The following is a 20,878-nucleotide window of genomic DNA, read 5'->3' on the forward strand; positions in this document are numbered from 1 at the left end:
CTCTGGTGCACATCCTGTATCAGGATGGATCAGCAATCCTTCCTGGCTCTCTGTGCCTCGCAAGGCTGCATCTGGGATCAGGAGCAAGATTGAAGACAAGATGGAGATGCCCTCATGGGATTTTTATATTCCTGGTGTCTCCCAAACTGGAGCTGGTCACATAATCAAGTGATCTACCTGTGTTTCACATGCAAGCAGCCATGAGGTACTGGCTAGTCTGCAGGCTTCCAGATGCATTCCTCAGGTCTGTATTGGCCATTCTGAGAGCCATTGTCCATGAAGCAGTGCAAGTTAACACAGCCAATCAGTCACTGAACAAACCTTCCTCACAATAGGCAGTACAGGCCCATTGCTCCTTCCCAGATAGAGAACATTTACAGTACAAGAACAGCACCCATGTTCATAACTCCACATACAGTCATCACACAAGTACACGAGTAGCATACATAGAATCAGTAGAGCATACACTTTCATATGATACCTCACATGGCCCCCTTTGTACAGAATTTGGGCAAACACCACCCGTGGGTGCAACAGTGATCTGTCTACTCAATTTAAAATCCAGTAACATGACAGGATGTCACAATTTGTTCACATCTTTCTTGAAAGTATGATGCCCGGATCTGAGCACGGTACAGGTTGGACCTCGCCTCGCTGGCACCCTCAGGACCTGACCCATCCTGAATGAGAGAATTTGCCAGATTTGTCCTCTCCACTGGCCTCCCAGGATGCTCCCCCTCCCTGCGTTGGCTCCAGCCTGCTGGAACTCCCCAGGATGGAGCTCTCCAGCCTCCGGGGCCCTACTTCTCTCCTGCCTGGCCGGGACCCCTCCTGCGATGGGGCTGTCCTGTCTTGCTGCTGCCCTGCAGGCTGGGGGTCCCTGATGATGGGGCGTGCTGGCTGCCCTGCTTTTACTGCTCATTTGGTCCTGCAGCTGCTCTGCCTGGCCAGGGCTCTCGGGAATGGAGCTCTGCGGCTTCCATGGCCCCGGTTCACCCCTCCTTGGCCGGGGACGAGTTTAAAACAAATAAAAGGAAGTTGTTCTTCACACCGCACACAGTAAACCTGTGGAACTCCTTGCCTGAGGAGGTTGTGAAGGCTAGGACTATAACAGGCTTTAAAAGAGAACTAGATAAATTCATGAAGGTTAAGTCCATTAATGGCTATTAGCCAGGATGGGTAAGGAATGGTGTCCCTACCTTCTGTTTGTTAGAGGGTGGAGATGGATGACAGGAGAAATATCACTTGATCATTATTTGTTTGGGTCACTCCCTTTGGGGTACCTGGCACTGGCCACTGTTGGCAGACAGGATACTGGGCTGGATGGACCTTTGGTCTGACCAAGGATGGCCGTTCTTATGTTGCCTGTCCTGCTGCTCCCCCACCCGACCGGCGCTCCCCTAGGGCGGGGTTAGTATTCCTGGGTGTTGGGGTTTTCTGATCCTGCAACATCCGTGGTCCTGCTGGACCAGAGAATCCCAGATTTTGGAGGTTCAACTTGTACTCCAACTGAGGCCTCAGTGCCAAGACGAACAGAACAGTTACCTCCTATGTTTGACCTGTTAGCACACCCCTGTATAGTAGCCCCTGGTTTTTTTTTGCAGCCGCCTCACTTTGTTGGCTTATATTCAGTTTGATTGTCTAATGCCCATATTTTCTCCAGAACTATTTTCTATCCAGTGATTCCCAGTTTTTTGTATTTGCGCATTTGATTTTTCCTTTAAGTGCAGTACTTTTCATTTATCTTTATTAAATTTCAGCTAGTTGCTTTCGCACCAGTCTCCAGTTTGTCAAGGATGTTATGAATTCTAATCCTGTCCTCCAAAGGATTTGTATTCTTTCCAAATTGGTGTGATCCACAGATTTTATAAGCATGCTCTCCATTCCATTATCCAAGCCCTGAATGAAAATATTGAATGGTACCAGACCTGGGAGTGACTCCCGCAATCTTTTTTTACCTTTACCCCCGCCCCCCCCTCCCCAAAAAAGTTTGAATTTCATAGCCTTACAGAAAGGAATACACTATCATGCCTACAGACGTGTTAGAGATACTGAAGAAAAAGCCCACATCATGATTTGTCCTAACTCCTCACTCAAGCGTCACACCTCCCAAGTTCCATATGCAAAAAAAGTATAATCTCTTAACATGCAGACTTTTAAAAATAAACAAAAAAAGCCTAAAAAGTACTTGAGGTACTGTATAAGCAGTTCCCTAGCAACCATTTTTATGATGAAGTTAAAGGGAAAGATAAACATTAACTACCAATACTTGTATTTAAGTTTTAAATATTTTTAAACTAAAATAGTATCAGACTTCTGCATACAATTTTGACTGACTTGCTGCTGGTCAGCTATTTTATGGATGAAATCAAGAAGGCTCAAGTGTATTGGCTACAGTAAACCACACATTCTGGGAGTGATTCAGGTAGATTGGGGCTCTTTGATGATTCTTAAGACACTATCAGGACTGTATGTAGAAGTAAGGCTTGCAGAGGCAGTGTTTCTTGCTATACTGATAACAATGAGTAGACAAAGGCTAAGGTAGCTAGTTCACCCATTAGCCGCTGGTGTGGAATTGAAAGGAAGTTTGGTTGGGCGCATTGGTTCTCTTGGAAGGGCAGAGACTGTTTAGAGAGGCAATATAAGGTACTCAACAGAGTGGATAATGGTAGCTGCAGTACTGCTTTCCTACCTAGGGCCTCTGAGCACATATTGTATCTGTTTTAAAAGCAGGCATAACTGCTAGTGCACATCTGTTGTGGGACTAGATATAGTCTTAAATTTCTATGATAGAAATTAAGCTCAGTTTTAAGTCTTACTATTACAAAAATTTAAGTAAATGGGTGGGGGGAAGCTTTGGAAATAAATGTTGGCCCATAAATATAACTGGAATTTCTCAAAGGCCCTTCATAGGCGCTATCAATTACTCTTCAGATGATCTTATGTTCATAGTTGTGTGTCAACATTTTCGAATAGATAGCCACCGCACTGTTAGTATATATCTTCCATTCCTCTGCCTAACTAGAAACCAATACCAGATGTATTCAGTGTGTTCAGTTTCCAATTGATTAACATGAAACAGAGGAATTAAATTTATCCCTACAAGGGAAGAAATCCCATTTAATTGGTTAAATGCAATGTTTAACCAGTTAACCGACTGAAGGGGGAAGCAGCTAGGGGGACGGCTCCAGCCCAGCTGGGGCTGGAGTGGCCCCCCTACTGCAGGCAGGGGCTACTCCAGAGCACCTGGGCCCATTGCAGGTGGGGGCTGCTCTGGACTGTCCAGGCAGCCCCCTGCTTGCAGCAGGCAGGGAGCACTCCAGCCCCCCACCAGTTAACCAGAACTGGTAAGTATCACCTGTTAAGGTTGATGTTAACTGGTTAAACCAGTATTCCTTTCACATCCCTGTTTCCTTCCATAGTGAACAGAAACTGTTAGTTATGATCAAATGAACTGATTCATTATGACAGTTTGTAATGCAGCAGGTGTGATGAGTAATTGGATGCATTTTCTCAGATCTGTCATTGCAATTCAACAGGCCTGCTACCCATCCCCAAGGCTGACTTATTTCTTTTCCCCCAAACTGAGTTGGAACATTTAAGTCAAATGCATGTTGAACATCTGTTTAATATGAGCCCAAGAAGAGATGTAAGTAGAAGGAATGAAGTAGTACTGCTTTTTTTTCTTTGCTGTACTTGGAGTGTTTTCTATATATAATATTATGCAGGAGTTTGACTTGCTTAATGTCCAATGGTATGGACTTCTGCGGTCTCCAGTCTTGTTAGCTTATTTTACTTCCATTGCAGTACTTGTGTGATATTGAGAGTAGTGGTAGCTTGGCTGATTTTAAAAGGTAACTTGGTGATTTTATTTTTCCTTGACAAATTGCTACAAAGTTCTCCTGTTCAGACTATGGACAGTGAGTGTCTAAATGTTCAGCATAACTATATTAATCCACGTTTCTTACAGTTTTCAAACCATAATTTCTTATATCGATGAGCAATTTGAGCGGTATCTGCATGACGAGAGTGGCTTGAACAGGCGGCATATTGTAGATAACCGGGTGCACTGTTGCTTCTACTTCATTTCACCGTTCGGTCATGGGTAGGTATCACTAAACTATTTTGGGGGACATCTTTTACTTGTAAGAGTGTGAATTAGTTAAGTTTTGAGAAACAAGCCAGGTAGGTCATACGTAAAGTGTAACATAGCACTGTTAGAGATGATGAATTTACCCTTTTGGAGACGAATGGGGGATGTTTTGGATAACTATGAACCTAGAATTGTTGAAAGTGGAAACTTTAAGAATTGTGTTTGGGGGAGGATCTTATCTTTGTGCAGTTGTGTACAGTAATTCCTCATTTAACATGTGCCCACTTAACATGTTTTCACGATAGCACGATACGTTTTTAAGGAACGTTTTTTGAATTACATGACCGTCCACAGAATAACACGATTTCACCAGCCAGCCCGTTGCTGACAGCTGCATGGGGCTTCCTCCACCTCCCTGCAAAGCAGTGGAAGGTTCTCCACTCACCACGCTGTTCCCTGCTAACTCTCCCTCGCCGGATGTCCGCCCCCGATTGCAGGCCGGTGGCTGGGTTTCCCTAGCCGGCCCATCGCCGGCAGCTGCGCGGGGTTTCCCCCACCTCCCTGCAAAGCAGCGGAGGGTTTGCTGCTCGCTGCACTGTTCCCCGGCAACCCCCCCTCGCCAGACGCAGTGCAGGTCCCGGCAGACCTGTCACAGGGGCATACTCCCAACCCAATCTTCTTCCCCTCTCCTTCCCTTCCCGTTCTCAGAGCCAAACACCACCCCTCCTTGCTGTAACCCAGTCCCCTTTCTCCCCCAACCTTATGTCCTGGTCCCAACAGACACCACCGCTTGAAACGCAACCCCCACCTTCTCCATTATTTTCAATGGGAAAATTGACCCCTCATAACACGTTTTCACTTAACACGATCATTTTCTGAAACCTCTCTCTAGTGTTAAATGAGGAATTACTGTGTATGTTCATCTTAGTGTAAAAACAAATTGGATATTTAAATACTCCTTTAAAATTCAACTTTTTATTTTTATTTTTTTATTTTTTTTTTTTAAAGTCTTAAGCCCTTGGATGTTGAGTTTATGAAGGCCATACACAACAAAGTGAATATTGTACCTGTCATTGCAAAAGCTGATACACTCACTCTAAAGGAACGGGAAAGGTTGAAGAAAAGGGTAAGTTCTAATTTTGTTTGCATTTAAGTGTATTAATGTTGGGTACTAGTAACACTAGTTTAGGCAAGCAGGGAGACTTAATCCAAATACAGCCAACAATAGTGGTAGTCTCCCACATGACACCACACAGGCATGGTGTACCATGGTGTTTTCTGGCAAATTTTGCACCCACGGCCCTGTGGCATCTTGAGGGTTCTGATCCTTGTTTTGACTGAAATAGTCTTAAAACATTTTCAGCAATGGTCAGTAGGGATGTAAAATTTCGATTAATTGGCTAATCGAATAATCAGTGCAGTTTGCATTGATTATTCGATTTGTCAGTAAGGGCGCTTCTGCCTTCGAAGTGTAGCAACAGCATCAGAGAGTTTCAAAGTGGCAGTACTGCATGGAGCCCCAGGTCATCAGGGGAGTCCTTCGCTGACACCAGGCTCCACGCTTGCTGCATGCAACATTTCAAAGCAGCAGATGCTGGGCTCCACACAACGCTGCCGCTTTGAAGCACTCCTTTCCCTTCCTCCCCCCTTGCTGCCAGTGGGGAAGCAACTAATCAACTAGCATGTTGACTATCTGATAAGTATTTGCTTATCGGATAATCGACTAGTCGTTCACATCCCTAATGGTTAGCTGTGCACACTAGTGTTAAATTATAAATCAGTTTTAGAAATTTGGGGCTGGCTAACTAAAGCAATGGGTTAGCACTAGCAAAAAAAAAATCCAGACTCCTCTTATTATCACTTTAAACACTGAAAATACATCATCAGTTTCTTTATGTATTGACCCTGTGAATCATACTGCTTGGTACTAGCTTATTCCAACCCTTCTTAAACACTGAGTCAGTTACTAAGAGCCTTCGAAAGACTTTTAAGTTTTACTCTTCAATTTTTAAATCAAGCAAGAGCTCATTATACTAGTTGTGAGTTTTACAAAAGGGGCCCTGGTGACCTGACCCCCTCCCCCACTCTTTTAAATTTAAATTTTCCCACTCTGTCTGTAAATCCTTTCAGCCTTCTTCCTACTGTTTGGTCAGTTCATGCAGTTCATGAAATTTGCCTTTGAAATACAAGTACTGCATTTGGCAACAGTCAGCTCTTAATTGAGGGAGGGACAGAAATAAAAGATTTGTGTGAGCCCGAATTCATCATTGGAGTCTGCTTTTAAACTAGTGGCCCCACAGCTTTCCCCTAGGTTTTATATATTTTACTTTGTGCTGAAAATGTAACTGGGATCAATAAGCAGTTCCAAGTTGAGTTGTTTGAAGTACATCTGCCTCCCCCATGCCCAAAATTCAGAGTACTTTTTTTCTCTTTTAAAATTTAGACTTCTAAAAAAGTATTTAACAATAAACTTGGTAGAACTTAATCCCTGGGTGCTACTATTTTCCTTATAAACAGTCTTCATCATGTTTAGACTAGTGTGGACTGTGGTGGGAAAGCATTTTCGTTGTATGCTGTTTATAATACATTGAAATGTATGTTGTGTACGCGGTTTTGTTTTGAATTTCATCTGTTTATTGCCAGGTTGAATTCAGGAGTTAGGTCCATTTCCTTACTGCTTCATATGTGCCAGTCTTTTTCTTCCATTTCCCATCCCCCCCCCCTCCCCCCCCCCAGGAATGGAAGCGGTTTCCTCATTTAGCTCTTCTATTTTTTCAGTTCATCTTCTCAGCTAAAGTAAAAAGGAAAGCAAATAGTGTGGGAAATCTTTTCTTCTCGCCAGCTGAGGCGAGAAGTTGATAATAAGTGCGCTCACTCTGTTGGAAGAAGTAGGGGTGATTGCCTGTTTACTATTGGTGGCTTCCAAAACGTGATCCAGGAGCCACCAGTAAGTAGCCCATCCAAAGCTAGTTCTCACATCATGTCAACTCTTTTTGCTTTACCAGTACTACATCTTACAGAAAGCTAGCCATATAATATATGGCAAGGCAATGTTAAGTAAGTAGTTGCTTTTGTTGCCACAGAGATTGTCACCAATAGGAATCGGAGTGTTAATGAGGCACTTGTTCATTGGATGACCATGCTTTGATAGTTATTTGAGAACCCTGAACCTGTTTTTACCTTGTAATTCTTGACACCATCTGCCCCCCAAAAAATATATATATAAAACACACATATGTTTACTCACTCAGAATTGCTGTTCCATTTAGTGACTTTCCCAATGGAAAATTCTCTCCAACACAATAGTGAAGATGGCAGTCTCCATACCAAAAAACGAACTTCAAGCAGGGTTTTGATTTGATGTTTATATAATATTTAGGTACCTTTTGCTGTGTAGCTGTGGAAAGCAAACCATTTTCTTCTAAAACAGAATTAAATGCTGAATTGTCTTTTGAGCAAGGAATTAATTAGGAAGGGGATATTGCACTTACATTAGTTTTAAACACATTTTATGAACACACTCTATAGAGAATACTGTTGATAAATGTAATGTTATCAGTTGCTACCAGTGTGATGGTCTGTAAGATGCTGATGTTCTGCTGTATGTGTGTGTTGCCTCTGTGTGCCTCCTCGGCTATGCACAGATAGCTGGCGAGCAAAATCGCCCGATAACCACAGAGTGAGGTAAGGGATGAAGGCACCTGGCCAGGTTTATTGCCAAACAAAGCACAGGAGTTGTTGCCAGCAAACTGTCAGACCAACAGGCAAATGTGACCCTGACAATGGACCAGTTCAGTCAGAGATGGGACTTCCCGCTGCCTACTAGGCCAGACAAAGACAGCCCCTCTCAGATGCATCTTTCTACACAGATGCAAACAAGCTATGTATGGCTCCTGATATATCTAAGTGCCACCCTCTGACGTATCAGGATGCCGTCCATTACCTTGTACGTGCGGTTAGAGCAAAACCTCCTTGTCCAGCATGTATTGTTCTGACCTTAGCCTGAGGATGGGTCAGTATGCCCTTATTATCTAGGGTGAGTGTGGTGGTGTCAGTGTCATGGTACTACATGGAATGTGTTTGTATAACTTGTGCCTAATACCTCTTAGGCATGTGTTTCTGAAACATCAGCCCTGTTCTTGCCAGATTCTGTGAGTAGGGCCTGCCTCTTGTTTACAGCTCGACTTCTCTTTTTCTTAGCAAAGTCTTGACTACTTTTGCCTAAGCAACAGGCATCACACTAGACCTGTGATACATGGGCTTATGTTTCAGGGCCTCTTCTCACTAAAATTACTATTGTTATATTAGTTGATTATCTCAAAAAGGCATTGTTGTGAAACAGACCAGTCAGCTAATTACAAAGCCACATGCTTCCCTATACATAATTACTATGTTAATTGGTGCCATCGTCTTTGAGGTAAATTTGATGTGTATCTCTCTACAGCATAAGCCTGCATTTCCCCAAGGAAGAGATGGGAATTTTACAAATGCTAACATGGTAGAGCTGGAAGGAACAGCATTGTCATTTGCCTCAAAATTGAGGGCAAGATTTTTATATTTAGTAACATTTATGGGTGTTTAGAATAAGGATGTTAAATATCGACTAATTGAATAGTTGATGCATTTTGCATCGACTATTCAATTAGTCGATAGGGGGATTCCGCCTTTGAAGTGTAGCAATAGCCCTAGGGCGAAAGTGTTGCCTGGAGCCCAGGATCAACTGGGGAGTCCAGTTGATACTGGGCTCCATGTTGTGCTGTCGCTTTGCAACGCTGCATGCTGCCTGACACCGGGCTTCTTGCAGTATTTCAAAGTGGCAGTGCTGCACAGAGCCCAGGGTTAGTGGGGAAGACCCCAGCTGATCCAGGGCTCCACATGGCGCTGCCGCTTTGAAATGCCCTGGGAAGCTTGGGGACACCCCAGCTGGCCCTGGGCTGTATGCGTCATTTCAAAGCAGCAGTGCCACGTGGAGCCCAGGGTCTGGCCCCAGGCTTCAAGCAGCACTGCCACTTTGAAGTGCCCTCTCCCCCACCCCACTCCTCACTGTGTCTTTCTGATAGAGGCAGCAAGGGGGAGGAAGCAAATAGTTGACTGGCATGTTGACTATCTGGTAAGCATTTGCTTATCAGATAGTCGACTAGTCCTTCACATTCCTAGTCTAGAACAGCTCAGGATAACTTAAAAAAAGGTGGTTTACAATCACTCTTTCCAATTATGGCCTTTGTTTTTAAACAAAGGGTATGTAAGTAGGATTTTGTCTAAATCTTGTTTCTTGTGAAATTAGTTCAATTTGTCAAATATGTTAACTTTACTGTTGGTATGCTCTTTCAGATTCTGGATGAAATTGAACAACATGGCATTAAGATTTATCACTTGCCTGATGCTGAATCAGATGAGGATGAAGATTTTAAAGAACAGACCAGGCTCCTGAAGGTAAGAATAGTTTGTAGATTAAAAATAGTTGATAGTGGCACAATATATAATTTTAAAACAAGACCTAGATTCTGTTCCAGGCTCTTCCACTGATCTTGGAAAAGTCACTTTAACTCTATGCCGAAGTATGGGAATAATTCTTGCCCTTCTTTGTAAATTACTTTAACTACAGATGAAAAGTACTACATAAAAGCTTATTGCTCTTTTATGCAGTGTCTAGTGAAATTTAATGTTATTAGTTATATTTTGGTTCTAGTTCATTCTTGGTGACTCTGATTTTCAGGCCAGTATCCCATTTTGTGTAGTGGGATCCAATCAGTTGATTGAAGCCAAAGGTAAAAAAGTTAGAGGTCGTCTCTACCCATGGGGCGTAGTTGAAGTGGAGAACCCAGAACACAACGACTTTCTGAAGCTGAGAACCATGCTAATGTAAGTCTTTTACACTTCCATCAAAACTTAATCCTGTGTGTTATCAAAATATCTGCACAGAACTAAATTTGAAAAAAGTTAAGTGTTTTCTCATGATTTGTCACTCTGCAGTCCTGTTTTCATGGGAGTGAAGGGGTGTCAAAAGCTGAGCCTGGTTTAAGGCTTGCATTTCAGAGTGTAGGGCCTGCTATACATGGGAAGAGTTCCTGTTTTAAACATCTGTTAAAAGACCAATTTTAAACTTAAACTGGTTCAAACTCTTGTGTAGACACTTATTTTGATAAGTATTTTTGATTGAACTTCAAACCTGTTCCAGTCACCTAAGTTGATACTGAAAGGAGTGTCCACATAGGAGTTCATGCCAGTTTAAATTCACATCTTAGGTCATACTGCATTCATTTCCCCATGTAAACAAGACCTAATAGCTCCATTATGTTGCCATACATTTGACTGTGTAAGTGAGATGTTATTGGGATAGACAGGCAAAGCTAGACAGGCCAAGCTATTGCACAAGGAAACTAAAGAGAAGGCGGGTGAGGGTGGTAAATTTTATTGGACAAATTATTCTCAACTATCTTGTGTCTCCAATAGCCTGGGACCAACATGTCTACAAAAACACAGCATGTATAAAAGAAACGTCACAGCAGCAACTGGGCATTAATGTTCTTAGAATCCTACAAGATAGACCTCTCCATCTATGCGGATATACTAGTCTTTTGGTATAAATGGTCTCTAATAATACACTAATCAGTAGTCATCCCTCCTGAAAAAGAATGTTCATTATAAAGAGCCCCTAACTATACAGACTTTTGGCTCTGTGAAGGAAATTCCCAGGTATGAATGAACTCTTTTTCTCAGATCTCGCGTGTTCAGCAATCTGATCTACCTATCGCAGGTTAAATTAGTTGTTAAAGTCTCCCAGCTTTGATAAAGCTTTCTTGCAAACATCTTAAATTTGAAGGAATAAACAGTGTACTAAGGCTTTTGAAGCTGTGTGCTTGGGTTAGTCTTCTGTGAGGGTTAGAACTAAAGGTCAGCCCATTGTCAGATTCCAGTCAGCTTCTCTGAAAGGTTGGCATGCTACACTCCCTGCAGCCAGTCAAATGAAGCTGCACACTGAACTATCCTGGTAGCCATGAGAGGGAGCCAAACTACCCTGCTCTGAAGATAGAGCAGCCAAAATCTTGATAGCAATCATTTCCAGAAGATGGAATGAAAGATAAAGTATCAGTACATTTCCATTATTTACACACACAATTTTTTTGGTTGTATTTTTTTTGTTTGGTTTTGTTTTTAAAATGTTGCCAGACAGTCATACACTCCCCTTCTATGAAGCTGTCTTCACTAGCAGTGCTGCAGCTGCATTGTTGTAGACACTAACTACTCCATCATGAGGAGTTCTCCTACCAGTATTGTAAGTTACCTGCCCCAGAGGTAGTAGCTATGTTGATGAAAAATGCTTCAACCTAGCATTGTTTATATGGTGGGGTTAGATCAGAATAAATACATTGCTCAAGGATTTGCATTTTTCGCACCCCCTGAAAAGGACAAGGTCATGGTAGGCTGCAAAAGGGAGATCATATACTCATGGTTACCTCTGAAGTTAAACATGCCATCCAGTCACAAACTGTGCTTCTGATCTCCTGCATGTCTTGCAGACTCATAATGAGTATCCCCTGGCTTGTTTCAAAGGGTTCATTGTATAGCTAATTACACTTGATGGGCCATCAAGCAGGGTTAGTGCTGATGCCATTTTGTCTTGCTGCATCACTCAAAAGCACAGCACAAGTTCTGAATCTACAACTTACAATACAAAGGTGATACAAACAAATAGACATGATTATTGTGCTTGGCAAATTATAACACTTTCACAGATACCTTACATGGCATATCTGGTCAGGTTTATTGCAATTTTATAATATTGGTATCTATATCACAAGGTGTTCCATCTAGTTCATACAGCACTGGGGCCTGGGAGACTTAATATTAAGGACAGTAGGATCTCTTTTATAGGACCCTGGATGGGCCTTCCCTTTTCACCTAAGCCTTCTCCAAGAAGAGGGAGTAATTCTTTGAGGAAAGACAGCTCCCAATTCTGGTAGCTGTGACCTGGTGCTGCTCAAGAGAAATATTCATTGTAAAAAATGAATGTTAATGTTGTGAGTCAGGCAGGGAATATGCTCGGTGAGGCAAGGATTATGAAAGAACGCACTTGTGTTTCTGTGTTTTGGGTTCAAATGACCAGGCTGTCCTCAGTCATACTATGTTTGAATCATGCATCAAGAAAGTGCCTCGAGTTATGATCTGACACACAGCATGGTTTTCACTATCCATTCCTTTTCTCCTTTCAGCACCCATATGCAAGATCTTCAGGAAGTGACCCAGGACCTTCACTATGAGAACTTCCGCTCTGAGAGACTTAAAAGAGGCGGCAGGTTGTCATGCATGGTTACAGTCTACCTTTGTCTCCTCTGAGTCAACCTCTTTCTGTCCTTCTCCTTCTCATCCTGACCTTGTTGTAGCAGGATGTGGGGTACATAGGATGTTCAGGAGCTGTAACCAAACACTAGAAACTAATGGTCGGTCTCTCTTAACTCTTATGGTTTAAACATGATTAGAAGAAATTAATTGTTAGTAAAATCTGGACATACAGTTGAGTTAATGAAATGAAAAGGATGTATGGAGTTGTACTTTTCCTTCTAGTTTTATTGGGGTTTGTTTTTGCGTGCTTCATGCTAAGCATAGAAGAAAACTTGTCCATCCTTTGCCATTATCCTGTCACCAGCTGTTTGACACAGCTAGCTGCCTCTTACATTTTTTTTTCTTTCTGGAAAAGTGATGGCAGAAACAGCACCTTACTCACCAGATCTGCTTCTTGTGTATTCAGAATTCTATTAATCCTGTTTGCAGAGAGACGTCATTGACTAAAATAATTTTATGTAGGCTTTATGCCTATAATGTTGCATAGCGAACAGAGTTAGGAGAGTTAAGAATGCTATGGTCTTCACAATGACTCCCAGATCAACTATTTTCAGTTTACATGAATCCAAGCCTTTCCTCTTCCCTCCAGAGACAAATTCAGTTCTTAAAAACCATCACCATGGACATAGACAGTTCTGCAGGCCAAACTAGTGACACTTGGACACCAATGCCTTGATTTAAAAGGTTGAAAACTTTTTTTTAAATATTTCAGCCACTAGAGAGTTACATAATCACACCAGTGGAGCTGACAAGCTTTCACAACTAGTGTGGATTTTCCCTCCTGTTAAAACTAGACAGAAAATCAGATAGGTTATGATAGGAATGAGTCCCAACCCCTCTGATAGTCTGTTAATTTCAGTTTTCCCTTCAGTATGGTGTTCATCTCCATTTTCAGCCACCTTTATGAAATTGGATCCCCTCTCTAGTCTTGGTTTACTGGATTCCTGTTACCTAGCAAGTGTTTCAAGGGCTTGTTGTACATATAGCTTTAATATAGAATTGGTCTATCTGAGACCACTGTGTGTTCCCTAGAATCTCGTGGAGTGCAGATAAAACTTCTCCTCTTTCTACCTTATAATCTTCCAAGAGCAGGAAATAGGCAGTGTGCACCGAGATCCCCTGACAAAATGAGGATAGTCAATATGTTTGTGGTGGTATACTAACGACGCTCTAGTCTCCTTTCTAGTTGTAAGCTTAGGGACTGCATCTGACTTGAGTATTATGAAGTGGTGTGTGTCAGATTACCATCTTCTTGTAGGTTTAGATTTCCATGTAGTTTGAATGGACCTTTCACGCTGTAGTGGGGACAGAAGAAAATTGGCAGGGAAATTTGAGCATGTATCGTACCCAAAACAATTACTAACAGCTGGACGTTGGCTAAATTTTAAGTGTTCCTAGTAACTTCCATTGAAGCATATTTATGAGACTGTAAGTTTAAGTTTAGCACGCTTAAGATGAGATTTAATTGTAAGGGTTACTAAATTTCTCTCATTTAAAAAAGGATTTTATTGAATTTTAAAAAATCAAATCCAGTTTAAATTTAAATCTGATTTTTAAATTAATTTTTTTTTAACCATACTGTTCAAAAATAGTATGAAGTCTTACAACTAAAAGAAGGAAGACAGCTGTCTTGATTCACAGCGAGGAACCTTCTCCTGTATTCCTCACTTGTGCCTGTCTTAAGCTGCTGCTGCTTTTTTTAGGTGGCTGGGGGAAACAAGTGTACTGGGTCTATAAAAAAGGTTCATTTTTGTAATGAAAAAAAATTCAGTCGATATGGGGAAAGTGTCTGAATAAATCCTCTGTGTATTTAAAGAAACTGCATGTGAGATAAGACTGCAAGCCTAGTTCAGAATGCAAATCTTGGTTGTTTATTCAGAAGATTAAGATTTTGTTGAGGTTATTTTAGTAAAAGTCAGACACGGGTCACAGGCAATAAAAAGAAAATCATGGAAGCCTATGACCTAGCATTGACCTTAGTGTAGAGAATGAGAGCCCGTCTCTACATTCGAAGGAGAGGAGGGCATCCCCAGGCAGCCCCAGACTGAAGCAGAAAATGTCATGGAGGTCTCTGAAAGTCATGGAATCCATGACCTCAGTGACGCATGTTGTTGATTGATGTTTATGTCTATCTCTTTTAATCTTAGGAAAGTTGAAGATGAGGAAGTGAATAAAGATCAAATTTTGCTGGAAAAGGAAGCTGAAGTAAGATCTTTTTCTTATAGACAAACTCTGTATAGCAAAAATGCCTGTCTTTCATTCCTTAATTTTCTTTGGAGCTAAATATTTCATTCTGATCTCAGTGCAGAATGGCTTTTTTAACAGTTTTAACAAAATAATAGTAATAAGAGTGTGAAAGCTTTCTCTTAAGAATTGCCACAGCTGCTTGCTTGCTGTGATCACATCAAAACTGCTTTGTTTGCTTTTCAAATTTCAACTTGGACAGGACTGGATGGCTCCAATCACTGTATGTGGAACCTTGAATCTCCTGGCTGCCTCTCATATCTGTTTTGGGGTCAGAAAGTATTTGCCATCTCCTGGCTGTTTTTAAGTCCTGTGTGAAGTGAGCTGGGGCTCACTTCAATTTCTAGTGCAGGGATGGGCAATAACTTTTGCCCAGGGGCCACTTCAAACATTTTTGAAGTAGCCCTGACCTGCCTGGGAAGGGGGGCGACCCCACACCATGATTGGTCTGGGGATGGGGGAGCTCCTTTGGGCCCCCCCCTTCCCACTAGGCACCCATGCCCTGGAAGGGGCTTGGCACGTGCTCTTCCCCCCACCCCCTCAAAAGCCTGCTCCTGCCCTGCAAGGTGCCACAGGCTCCTCGCAGGGCCAGGGCAGTGTGAAGGAAACTTCATGCAGCTCCCCCACCCCCAGACCCTGATTGGCCTGGGTGCGGGGGAGTGCGTGAGGCCTCCTCCACTTTCCCCCCTGCCTTGCGAGCAGTGTGCAATGCTTTGAAGTGCTATGTGCTGCTTGCAGGGTGGGGACAGAGCAGAGAAGGCTTTGGGTGCTCCCCTGCCCCCCAGGCTCTAATTGGCCTGGGGGCGGGGGAAGCAGCAGGGCCTCCATGGGCCGGATCCACCTGCTTGGCCAGCTGGATCTGGCCCACAAAGGCCCTTTTGCCCACCCCTGTTCTGGTGAGCAGATGTGATCATATTGCAAAATCCCTGCTACAGTTTGAGCCTTTGGAGCATTCTGAAGGCACCAGGTTCATTTAATGGAGAACTGACACTGAATTATCTTATTGCCTTTAGATACAGTTTTGCTAAGCCAAGATTAGGCCCCTTGCAGGGCAGTAGAGAGGTGCTTGTGTTGTAAATTTCACATTTAGCATATAGTTATTATTCAGTGAGGACCAGTGCTTTGAGACAAGTGTGAAAAGCATTACAGGCAAAGGAAGATTACATGTTTAAATGCAAATTCGAATTGCAATATGCAATCTGATAATCAGTCCACTAACTTCCTTCCCTTACTAAACTTCCCCCATCATCTCTAGAGATGAGTTTGTAAAACATCTTGTTCTGCACATCTGCAGAAGCCTTTCACTGTGTCACTTTAACAAGGATCGGACTCCTTCTCTGCCTTCTACTGGTGGTCTTCCCACTGGAGAGGAGATGAACTCTTCAAGAGGACAGTGATTAACTTTGGGGTGGTAGGCTTGTCATTCTAGGAAGTGGCTAGGAGGAATTAACGTTGTAGGTTGTTATGCTAACTTCATTTAAAAAATAATTGCATAAATCAATTCATCATTAAGGGTGGAAACTTAAATGCAGGAGTCGGACATTAAAAAAATCTTCCTAGAGCAGTGTTGGCTCCATTATTTAAAATCTATCAAGACTAGCGTTCTAGTAGCCTAACTAGAACTTAAGAAGACTTTTAGCAGGTCCACTTTGCTCCTTCCTCTGCTGCGTTTAAACACCGCTCTAAAGATCCTGGGACTCAGCAGTCACTGGTATAGCTTACTCAGTCTCACTACATACAACTTGGATTTTCAATCTGAGAGATTTCTCAATTTCTGCATCCAAAAGGGAAGAGCTACAGCTCTCCTTCCAGTCTCTGGCTTCCTTCCCTGGGGCCTGTATGGAGCACCAGGCTAATTAAGTGGGCTGCTGCTTCCCACTTGCCGGTCAGGTGCAGGTTTTTCTGGCCGGCTCCAGTTTGCCTCTATTAACTGCCTCGAGTTCTTGCCCAGCACTCTGTCACAAGACACTTATACGCAGTGTGGTTGGGTTAAGTGGCTTCCTGGCTCCTGCACGTAAAGACTCAAACAGTCTGGAATTGTTGAATGGTTTGTTTGAATGATTTCACTGTAGCTGGAGTAACTATTGCCTCTTTCTGTTGAGGATGGGAGGGATGGATCGAGGGGATACAAGAAGCAGCTTGCAGACAATGGCTTTACTAATAACTTCGGTAACTGTAAAGACAGGTTGAACCTCTAAAAACCAGAACTCTCTGGCCCAGGAACATATGTGGCCTGGCAGGAGAGTCCCAGAGGCTGGAAGCTGGACAGCAGGAGGGATGTAACAGGTTAACCAATAAGCATCACCCTTACCAGGTGATGCTGTTCACTAACCAGTTAACAGTTAACCAGCAGCCCAACTGGGCTGGAGCAGCCCTCCCACCTGATGTGGGCAGGGGGCCTGCTCTGGCCCAGTCAGGCATGCCACGGATGTGGGGGGGCCACAGAATCCTGGTTAAGTGGTAAACTGGTTAGAGGTAACATTTAACTGGTTAATTGATTAAATGGGATTTTACATCCTTAGCGGGGAGGGGCAGAAGCCAGCGGGGCTGGCAGAGTGGGAGCAGGGATGTAAAATCACCACGGTGGGCAATGATTTTCGCCGGGGGGGCCTAATTTTGTTACGTGGTCATGGGCCAGCTCCACTCGCTCCTTTAGTTGTCTGGAGCTGGAGGCTTTGAATTAAATACAGCAAAGGGCTTGCAGCTTGTGGCTCCCAGCCCCACCACTGCCACGTTGCCTGGCTGCTGCCCAGGATTGCTGTGGCTATTTGAAAGGCTCGCAGCTCTGGCCCCTGCCAGGGTAGTGCCGCAACAGGGAGCCATGAGCCATTTAAATAGGATCCTGCTGCCTGAGCTACCACCTAGAAATTCTGTGGCATGGTCAGCAGGATATAGATAGAAAGCAGCCAGATGCAGTCCGTGGGCTGGATTCAGCCTCAAGGCTGCATCTTGATCAGCCCTGGGTTAACCGATGAGGGGAGGGCCACCCAAAGGGTTGCTCTGGCTGGGCTGCAGACCGGGGCTGGGGCTGGAACTGACTTCCTCTGGTCTAGCAAACTCCCTCATTTGGGACCGGTCAGATTCTGAAGGCGCCGGATCAGGGTGGTCCGACCTGTTTAATTCAGTTCTCCAACCCCAGCGCATGCAATCCATTTTAATTTATCATTGTAACTAATAAAATAACACCATCAGGGAACAGAGGAAGTAGAAGCTTCTGCTGAGACATACTTGGGAAACTGGTGTTATATTTCAAAAGTGATGCCTGTTTTCTTGATCAGTAAATGATTTACTTATTATAGTCCATGAAAAAAGCAATATATGTTTAAAATGTTAAACATCTGACATGGATAGAATTAAATATCAGAAGAGCAGAATTGTTTCCTGTTCAATAATCCAATCTGTTGTGGCAGTGGAAAGCCGCTTGCTAAAGGACTTTTTCTATACTGTTTGTCTTCCTCAGCTTCGTCGCATGCAAGAGATGATTGCAAGAATGCAGGCTCAAATGCAAATACAGATGCAAGGTGGTGAGGGAGACAGCAGTGCAGTTCATGGACACCATGTATAAATTCTTTGGTAAGATCTTCAATGGTTATAATTGCAATAAGAAAAATATTAGACTCATAGAACTGGAAGGGGCCTCAAGAGGTCGAGTCCAATCCCCTGCCCTCATGGCAGGACCAAGCACCGTCTAGACCATCCCTGATAGATGTCTATCCACCCTCTCTTAAATATCTCCAGTGATGGAGATTCCGCAGCCTCCCTGGGCAATTTATTCCAGTGTTTAACCACCCTGACAAGAATTTTTTCCTGATGTCCAAACTAAATCTCCCTTGCTGCAGTTTAAGCCCATTGCTTCTTGTCCTGTTCGCAGAGGCCAAGGAGAACCATTTTTCTCCCTCCTCCTTGTGACACTGTTTTACATAATTGAAAACCACTAGCATGTCCCCTCTCAGTCTTTTCTCTTCCAAACTAAACAAGCCCAGTTCTTTCAGTCTTCCCTCATAGGTCATGTTCTCTAGACCACGCCCACCACTTCTCCCTTATTCATGAGGCTTGAGAGCCTATCAAAGAAAGCTATCAGATTGGTTTGACATGATTTGTTCTTTACAAATCCATGCTGGCTGCTACCTATCACCTTATTATTTTCCAGCTGTTTGCAGATGAATTCCTTGATTACTTGCCCCATTATCTACCTTGGCACAGACTGGTCCGTAGTTTCCTGGGTTGTTGTTCTTCCCCTTTTTATAGATGGGGGACTAGATTTTCCTTTTTCCAGTCTTTTGTAATTGTTCCTGACTTCTATAATTTTTCAAAGATAATAGCTAAAGGCTCAGATATCTCCTCTATCAGCTCCTTGAGTATTCTAGGATGCATTCCATCAGGCTCTGGTGACTTGAAGACATCTAGCTTTTCTAAGTAATTTTTAACTTGTTCTTTTTTATTCTAAACTCACCCCATTATTTCCATTAGTATTCACTATTAAACATCCCATCACCATCCATCTTCTTGGAGAATACCGAAACATTAAATCATTAAGTGCCTCTGCTATTCCCAAGTTTCCTGTTACTGTTTCTCCGTCCTCACTGATCAGTGGGCCAACCCTCTCCTTGGTCTTACTCGTGCTTCTAGTATATTTGTAGAAAGTCATCTTGTCCATTGTAGTGTGTCATGGCTTTGGAAAACACAGGACAACTGATTGATTTAAGAGGTTGAGTCCACTTTGTTAAATGTTCACACAGCTTGTTTAAGTCTACTTAACACAGCTGTGTTTTCTGTTCAGATTACAATCTTTTCTTGAATTGTTGCTGAATGTGCTCCTATACCTTATTGTTGAGCAAGCTTCTACCTTTCAAAAATCTCCAGTTTGTTCCAATACAGCAGCTGCTTTGACAATCATCAAGCATCATGCAGAGTACAATTGTCCTTGTGCACTTCTCACTGTTCTTGCTCCTCAAATAGCACATCAAATCCCATTTTTTGTCTTTGTCTTCTGTGGTTTTGGCTCAAATTAGTGGAGGTACCACTTCATCTCAGACAACTGTGAACCCCCAGAACTGCTTTCTACTGAACCAATGCATTTTTTTTCTTTGAGTTCATGTTCACCTTGATTCCAGTAAGGTGTGTGTGCATTGTATGCGTGACCGTTGGAAACTTTTTCCCTTAGCAGCCCGTCAGGTTGGATGGGGAGCCCTTTGGAAAGATGCCTCCATGGTGCTCAATATATAATCCTCCTGACCCGATTGCCCCTTACATTTCTCCTTACCATCTGCAGCAGCATTGGAAGTCTTCCATCATCCTCCAGCAGTTATCTCCTTGGCCACTCTTTGGTAGAGTTTGTTGAGTTAAATCTCTAGTCAGTGGAGGATAGCCCATGCCCCTCACCCACTCTGCGTATCGGGACATGCAGAAGCCTACAGCTTTAAGTTCTGTACGGCATGAAAGAACCTTATTCCAAACAGCGTCCTCATGACTTGTGCCTGAGGTGTGGGGGGGGGGGGGCGGAGCCCTAGTTGGGAGCGCTGCAAAATCTGAAGGTCTTTCCAGCCCAGAAAGAGAAAAGAGCACAACTTCAGGCCGAAAGAGTTACTAACGAACAGTCTGCTTCGGGACAAACTCAGTACAGAGTGCCGTGGAGTTGGTTCAAGAAACGGTGCCGAGAAAGGACTCTCTAGCTGGAGACACTCGGCACCCAAGACTGCTTCAGCACCTGGCACTGTTCTGCATCACTGATACCGCAGACACACTATAAGGTGCCTCGAGGGCGCTCTCCATATGGGGCACAGCTCTCTCTCTCAAGCCCGTTCTGCACCACAAGAAGGTCTCTGTGCACAAGGCTCAAGACCCGGAGTCATTGACTCTGGTGCCCCAGCAGGCATTGTTGCCTTTGGCTCATAACCTCTCTCCAATGGAGCACTGTCCAGTGGAGGTATTGGACTCTCCTTCCACGCTGGATGCTTTAGAGGTGGCTAAGGCCCCCACCTGTAACAGAAAAACCTCTGGTATTGCTGAGTTAGGGATGTGAAAGGTTAACCAGCTTCCTGGTTAAGCAGGTCATGTTTACTGGTTCTGGCTAAACAGTGGGGGCTGGAGCAGCTCCCTGCCTGCTGTGGGCAGGGGGCCTGCTGTGGATAAGAGCTTCTCTTGTCTGGAGCATACTCTGTCTGTGGTGGGCCTGGGTGTCTCATGGGCAAAAGCTGC

The 20,878-nt window shown here is 43.5% G+C and overlaps 1 protein-coding gene across 5 annotated transcripts in view; it reads left to right on the forward strand.

The window, feature by feature from the left end:
- The window catches only part of SEPTIN2 (septin 2), a 37,956-nt gene that overhangs the window by 13,437 nt on the left and 3,641 nt on the right, over positions 1–20,878 (forward strand). For all 5 annotated transcript variants that reach the window (XM_075937157.1, XM_075937155.1, XM_075937154.1 and 2 more), the window contains exons 6-12: positions 3,971–4,105; positions 5,102–5,219; positions 9,425–9,526; positions 9,810–9,955; positions 12,307–12,390; positions 14,584–14,641; positions 18,141–18,253. In XM_075937157.1, coding sequence (XP_075793272.1) covers positions 3,971–4,105; positions 5,102–5,219; positions 9,425–9,526; positions 9,810–9,955; positions 12,307–12,390; positions 14,584–14,641; positions 18,141–18,245 — 748 coding nt within the window. In that variant the 3' untranslated portion in view covers positions 18,246–18,253. The remainder of the gene's footprint in view (positions 1–3,970; positions 4,106–5,101; positions 5,220–9,424; positions 9,527–9,809; positions 9,956–12,306; positions 12,391–14,583; positions 14,642–18,140; positions 18,254–20,878) is intronic.

The sequence above is a fragment of the Pelodiscus sinensis genome, chromosome 10 (genome assembly GCF_049634645.1).
Source record: "Pelodiscus sinensis isolate JC-2024 chromosome 10, ASM4963464v1, whole genome shotgun sequence".
Lineage (NCBI taxonomy): Eukaryota > Metazoa > Chordata > Testudines > Trionychidae > Pelodiscus > Pelodiscus sinensis.